The following is a 7221-nucleotide window of genomic DNA, read 5'->3' as shown; positions in this document are numbered from 1 at the left end:
TTGTTTTGGTATTTTTCCACTATATTAATATTGCACGACTACTTGTAATCAACGAATACTTGAATTGATTAATTGAATGGAATAGGTCCGTGTATTCCGTTCAATCAATCGATTTAGCGCGGAAGGTGGTTTCCCATCACTAAATAGTTCTTGTGACGTCATGGTGGATACATAAAATGTGGCACGCTCGGTTTTCGTACAAATTGCTGTACTTGCGGCGTCTATCTAGATATATGTCTGTGGCTGTAAGGCTCTTAAATTATGTAGTTATGTTTTGACGTTCTTCTTAAATGAAATCGGTAAATGAAATAAAGTTTATTTTGTTTCATATGCAATAGGAATTAAGTTATTTTAATGTTTCATTAATTTACATACAAGGAATACGATTATAATAACATTCATTCTAACTATTTTATAATAAGTTGCTAATTGCTACCATGCACGAGAACTGTCAAGAGTTTGGCTCTAATGACGGCGGCCGATCCGGCCGAAGGAATGTAGTGTTTTTCGGGAAGAATATATTGTTTTAATGTGTGTCTGCAGTTTTATTTAATCAGAAGAGTTTTCAATATATACTAAACCTATGATCTAATCATTATAGAGTTGAAATGAGATTTGCCAATTAAAATTTTAAATTTTAAATAGCGTTTCAAACCGCCAGTATTATGTTTAGTACTACCTTCAATCTAGAACAAAGTAGTGCTACTTTTAACCGACTTGAAAAAAAGGAGGAAGCTCTCAATTTGATTGGGATTGAAATGGGGTATGCTGCAGTTAAAATTTGAAGAATATATCCACCTTTAGCAAATAGATGTAATTCCACAGACTTTAGAAGCCGGTTTCTTTTTTATAAAAAAGTTATAACAATTGGTATCCAGACGTATTTTGCCTAGAGAGCCTTACCCTACCAAATTATTCAAAGGTTCTAATAAAATTAAGTACCTACGTTTCCCCTTAATTTGGTACTGGAATTCATGCAACCGTTGAATTTTAACATTAACAATTATTTTCGAAATCATAGTAGGTTACAATACAAATTATTGAAAATTGCTCCTAAAATCATGACAAAAAATTGTGATTGTTGTTTGTAAAGTTTCATGTGTGTAGCTCAGTGTATGTACGAACGAAAATCGCCAAATAATAATAGGCAAAAAAACTCGTATGGCAAGTCTGGCTAGATAAAGAATGCGAGTGGCATTTAACGCACAAAATAATGGACCGATCCCAGTTGAGTTGATATTAATTTAGTTTAAAACTGGTCCTTTGAGAGATAACATATATTATACGCTATTCAATTATTGGTAACTTTATATTGTAACAAAATGAAGAGAAATTAGCAAATAGATGTAGACATTCTAAAATACAGATAACCATAGACACGTATTTAGTACATCAGTAGTCTAATTCTTCGACGTTATCGTTTGAAATTAATTGATAAACAATTCTAATAAATATCAATTTTAAAATTACAATTACCTACGTATAAGTTCGAACGCAGATAAATTTCTAAATAAGAAGCAAACGAAGCTTTCATCGATGCCTATTTATAATAACAGTCTATTGTAAAGACAGCAACAAATAAACAACGATTCGAGACATAAACAAGCGCTATCTTGCACCAACGGACTGCAGTAGTCAAAGCGATCGATAACGACAAATTTAGGGATTAAAATCGCGTGGTCTTTTCAGTTTTGTTTGCAAATTATTATTTTAAACACAAACTATTTACACTCAAGTTTTTCACAGTCACTATACTATTTTACTAGTTTATTCTAAAGTCACAAATGAAAATAAAGTAATAAAATAAACAGTTGAGTATCGTTTGCTACGGTTCTCAACTGACTACCGCGGCCGGCTTCCCGCGTACGGGACGCTCGCTAGAACTAAACTATAACCTAGCCGAATAAAATAGTGGGGTAAACAGGAGCGGTTGTAAATGGCCCAGGTGTCGAGCACAATGGGGCGGGTTATTCCATTCATAGAGGGGATTAAGCGGCAAGCTTCCGCATTCAATGCCCTGAGTACTATAAAAAGTTTACCTATGGTGTAAATAAGTGTACAGCGGCTTCTAAACTTTACTATTGGTTGCCACGGAGTGCTGTTTAAAAATTAACCTAATTAAAAGGCGGACGGCATCATTTGTGTCATTTCTCTGCACTTCGGGGTCGAACTGTCAACATAATAATTCTAACTTTGTTTATTTAAAACTTTGCTTTTCCGCTTTCGCTATGTTCGTTACCGAGGTCTCCTCAATGATAACTAAAACGCATGTGGAAGTCCTCGTAAAAACGAATCATAATATGAGCCCAAACACAAAATAGCTGCTACACTGTTGCAGATTGATGAGAGAAGATCCTTTCATCTGTCTGCCATTTCCAACATTAGATCAGCTCTAATTGTCACCATAACATTTTATTTTCATTGGAAGTATATCTGTGTGTAACGCGGTGACCATACATCCCGCTTTTAGGCTTCGTATCCCACGTCCCTAAAATACTTAAAAGTGTTTCGCTTTCACAAAATAGAATACAAAAAATGGCGCGAAAGCGAAAAATATATGAAGCCAGCCAACCAAACATCGAGAAATGAATTCTTTTTATAGTTAAATTTTTGATTCATTAAACAATTTTAGTTCTATTTTTTTCCTTCAAACATTTTTTATCATAAACATGTCTTATTATTTTTTAAATTACAGTAGTCCTGATATGAGGGAAAAAAACGTCACGTTATCTATGTACCGCGTTTTATAAAATCGGTTTTCAGAAACTGGGTGAAATTCAATAAACCAGATTCATCCTTAATTTGCCAACCTTAGAGGTGGAATATTTTCATCAATTTTTTTTATTAATAATTTTGGCTTGGATACAAGTCCTTTGAGCCATATCTTCGTTTAATTATGTTTCTGTAAATATGGCCGCCACAAAGAGGATAGGCTATTTGAGGCGGCGTGCTTGGATTTCTATTTTTAATTTCTATTTCTTAATATCAAATTTCTCTACATTGTTTCGATAAAAAATTGACGATTTAGAATGTTTTTCCGTCAATGTCGCTTTTACCTTTCAATGATACTTAGAGGATGGAAAAATAATATTAGTTTCCATAGTCTAAGCAATGGTATCATCACATATTTATTGATAATTTACGATCAATATTGGATATGTGAAATCTATACTAGAATCTAAGTTAAAGGTTGGAGCCAATGTTCCACCGCGCTTCACCACTGCGTCGATTTTGAATGTCTCACTATCGATAGTGCACTGCATTATTACGCGTGTGGATGGAAACACTTATAAACACGCGTTCACGTTTACTATACTTATCCGACAAGGAATTGCAATAACCCTAGTTGGAAAAGTGTGTAAGTCCATGTAATAAAAACCAGACATGAGCGTTTCGCGTCGTCGGAAGCAAAACGCGCAAAGATTTTCGCTTTTACTGTATCGATATTAAGGTTTTTCAGACCGGCTTAAGCCCGTTTTACGTAAATAAATGTGATACTAAGGACGCGGGACTGAAGCGTGCTGATAAGCGGGATACAACTTTTATTCAAGATATATTGTTGATATCGATCGAACACAGATATCTGTGATATCAAAGCACTTAACGACGAAAATACCAAACAACCGTCTATTTCATACAAACTTTATTTAAATCAAAAAATAAAATCTACAATAATCCTTTAGTTTTAAAATTAATGTGTATAAGTAGTTAATATTTGTATTAGGTAATAGCATCTCGGTCGTCGATCCTAAGCTATCCTCAAGGCATTTTACCCTTCTGTTGCTAATTTGTTATCATTCTATAAAATTTATTTTTTTCTATCACTTACATCGATTCAGAGTGCTCTAATATTGCAAGACCAAGTTTCAGCAAGTTTAGCATGAGCATATAGACAAAAGGACATTACCAAGCTGTGAATTTACTCACAAAATATGATATCACGCGAGTATCTCTACAGGCGCGAACATGATCGACGATCGCTAATACCAACAATTTTACAACACTGGCGAATTTTGTCTATTTGCATCAATGGTTAGCCTGCTATATATGTAAAATTCGTTTGTGTAACTGCAAATATAGCTTGGTGTATAAATACAAAAATATAAATTGCATTTGTGAACCAAGCTTGACGGAAGATAACACTTTGTTGGGCACACAACAGAAAAATTTAAGTGCTTAAGTACATCATGATTTTCATTGTATATCTTGGTCTGAATTACAACGATTTATTTATATTGACAGCTAACTCGTTGTTATCCTTGGGATGAGTCAAGAACCTAAAACATATATTGATAAATTTATGAATGACACGAAAAAGAACTTTATTTTTCTGTCGATATGTTTTGATGAGGTCTTTAAATTGTTTCCCCTTTAAACTTCACATCTTAAAAAGCTAAAAAGTGAAATGATAAAGTAAAACTGTGAAATGTATTTCATAATAACTAAAGAGAAAAGTTTATTTTCTTTTAAACGTCAATTTGACGTCATACAAAGCTTAATTTTAAAGTGGGAAACATTTCGAGCCCTCTACTGTACATAATCTAGAAACCGCACAGTTATACTGTGCACAATATATATCATCATAGAAATAAACTTTAGCATTTAGACAATAAAGTCTATCAAGTAGATAATAAGACGTAGTTTCGTGTAAGTTTCTAAAATTTTTACTAATTTGACAGGATAACTCTGTTCTCCAGTTTAACTCTTTTTTTGCGTTATAAACCTCGCAAATTTACTTCATTTTAGAAACATACCGAATGATATAGGTGACACTGTATGTATGTATATTATAGTGGAAGTCCATTTAGATATATATTAAAGAACCGAAAATTACTAGATGCAAGTGTCGGATATTATTTTATTATACTAACCAATAATACAAACTTTTACACAAATAAGCTTAACAAGTTATATTAAATCTTCTTTTATAACTAAATTACAATGCATAAAATTTACTTATACTTTTAATAAAAAATAGATATCTTTATTTATCAAAGAACACTTTACCTATGTATTTGTTGTAATCGGTAACGAACGAGGCACATTATTTAATTATTTATATATCTATACATAAGTTGGTGGCTTTATTGCCTACTTTTCCATACATTTGGTGCACCTTTTATAACTATGGTAAATGTGTACGTGCAGCAACGAAAGTTACACGTAAAAAACATTTTCTAACAGGTATACTGTACGTATTATGCTTTACACCGCAACATTATGTTGACGCACGTACAATTTTTGGGTCGTAACTAAATATATATTAATTACTTCGTACAAAGGGTGACATTTCTGGTTTGTATATAAAATGCTAAGTTAACACACTTTAAAAAAAATTAAACACAATGCATTGATTCAGGTTATTGACAAAGATTATTAATCTGTAGTTAATGGTTTTGATCGACATTTGCCATAAAAAACGTGATGTTTTATTTGAAAACTTTAATGTCACCCTAAATAGTCATCATATCAGTCCATTTTTAGTAACAAATTTACATTTGTTGATTATTCGAAATGAAACTGAGATGTTACAAATGATGTAGTAAATTATTGGACGAATATTTATTTATTGTTCTCTTGCATTATATTTTTAAATTAATTCAAATTGACGTCAATAGATGTCACTGCTCTATTTACGAACAATTTTAAAATTCAAAATAGGAATTCGTAAAATGTTATATCAATATAAAATTGTTTACATAACATGTTACGTTTAGGCCTCGTTATGTTCCGGAACTTGATCTACCTAGCTTTTTCTGCTACACAGACATTGATTTCAAAAATGAAGACTCAAGGTGCCAAAATAACACTTTTCCCGTAAGGCCCGCCTACATAAACGAGTTGTGCCGCGAGTAGTTTTACATAATTTTTACCCAAAACCATGCTTTAGTGTAACCATAAATAATTACTACATCAATTTATAACTCTCCAAATAAATGTTAGTTAATGAACTTAATAATGAACAGCAACAACATATTATTTGCAATTACGCAAAACCTTTTTTGGTTTCTAAACAAATCAATGGTTTCATCATCACATATAACTTAGGGTTTAACAAAGAAACAATAAGAGTTATTGGGATATGAAATAGGTTATCCTGAAGATACATAATTCTGAGGTCTAATTTTGTAATTTTACGGTCGTGTAATTGGAAATTACCCGCCATGTTTCTAAGTAAAGACAATGGCAACATTCTTAGAAGCAGCCATTGTCATTACATAGAAAGAAGCATATTCCTAGACCACACTAAAAGGCATAAAACTTTAAGAAATACAAAAACAATTCTTTTCCAAAAAGAATAACTCTGAGATCTAAGCGTTATTATTGCATAGAAAAAATACATTTCTGTTTCACATAATTTCCAATGACAAGTGTACAAAAACTGTTTAGTACTGTCAATTTTATTTCAATAAATCTATAATTAGCACTCTTATTTTACATCTTTTGAAAAAGCACTCTTGGTTATTTTATAATTACAATTTACACACGACAAGATCTCGAAAGTTTAGTCCTGTTAGCCAACAATATGCTATGGGTATATAACAATCCTCTGTATGTAATAATGTAGCCTCTGACATTTCGTCGTCTAATGAAAATCATATTTCCATAATCCGCCTACATTTAAATGCAATACCATGATATTCAGCTATAAATATATAGATAAAATAAATATTCTATCTGGGCTAATTCAATCCGCCTGGTCCACGAGTTAACCTTAAGTTAATAATTCAATAAACTCTTTGTACTATTGTTTACAATCATCCGCGATACGAACGAACGCAACGACTGGCGGCCCGCGAGGGTCACGCTAGATTCTACGGGAGGGGAAAGTACTTAACGGTAGAAAGAAATCGAAAACGCTAACACTACAAGTCGAGTCACAATAACAACAACAGAATGCAACCGTATACAACGCAGTCATCTTTGGATCTCGCACAACGACGACGGTCCGGGCGCGCCCGGCGGGATAAAATATAAATAACGTCAAAGAGTACTTTGGCAGTACTAGAAGGCACCGTTTCCCCGCACGCTCACAGGTAACCACGCTCACACTAACTACGCTACTTCGTCAGTCTCTTGCGCAGGCGGTTGCGCAGCGCCAGCGCCGGCGCCCAGGGGCCCGAGGCGCGCTTGCCCAGCGCGCGCGCGCAGCGCTCGGCCGCCAGCTTGGGCGCCTTGGCCGCGCCCCCCGCGGCGCCCACGCCCGCGCCCAGCGCCAGC

At 33.9% G+C, this 7221-nt stretch overlaps 1 protein-coding gene across 1 annotated transcript in view; it reads right to left on the bottom strand.

The window, feature by feature from the left end:
- Positions 1-4216: 4216 nt before the first annotated feature.
- Positions 4217-7221, bottom strand: part of LOC113225459 (probable protein phosphatase 2C 76) — an 8000-nt gene continuing 4995 nt past the window's right edge. The window contains exon 6 of the mRNA XM_026457775.1: positions 4217-4277. Coding sequence (XP_026313560.1) covers positions 4217-4277 — 61 coding nt within the window. The remainder of the gene's footprint in view (positions 4278-7221) is intronic.

The sequence above is a fragment of the Hyposmocoma kahamanoa genome, unplaced genomic scaffold (assembly GCF_003589595.1).
Source record: "Hyposmocoma kahamanoa isolate Upper Pololo Valley unplaced genomic scaffold, ASM358959v1 160, whole genome shotgun sequence".
Lineage (NCBI taxonomy): Eukaryota > Metazoa > Arthropoda > Insecta > Lepidoptera > Cosmopterigidae > Hyposmocoma > Hyposmocoma kahamanoa.
The sequence above is the reverse complement of the archived record's forward strand: the minus strand, read 5'-3'. Positions and strand labels throughout refer to the sequence as shown.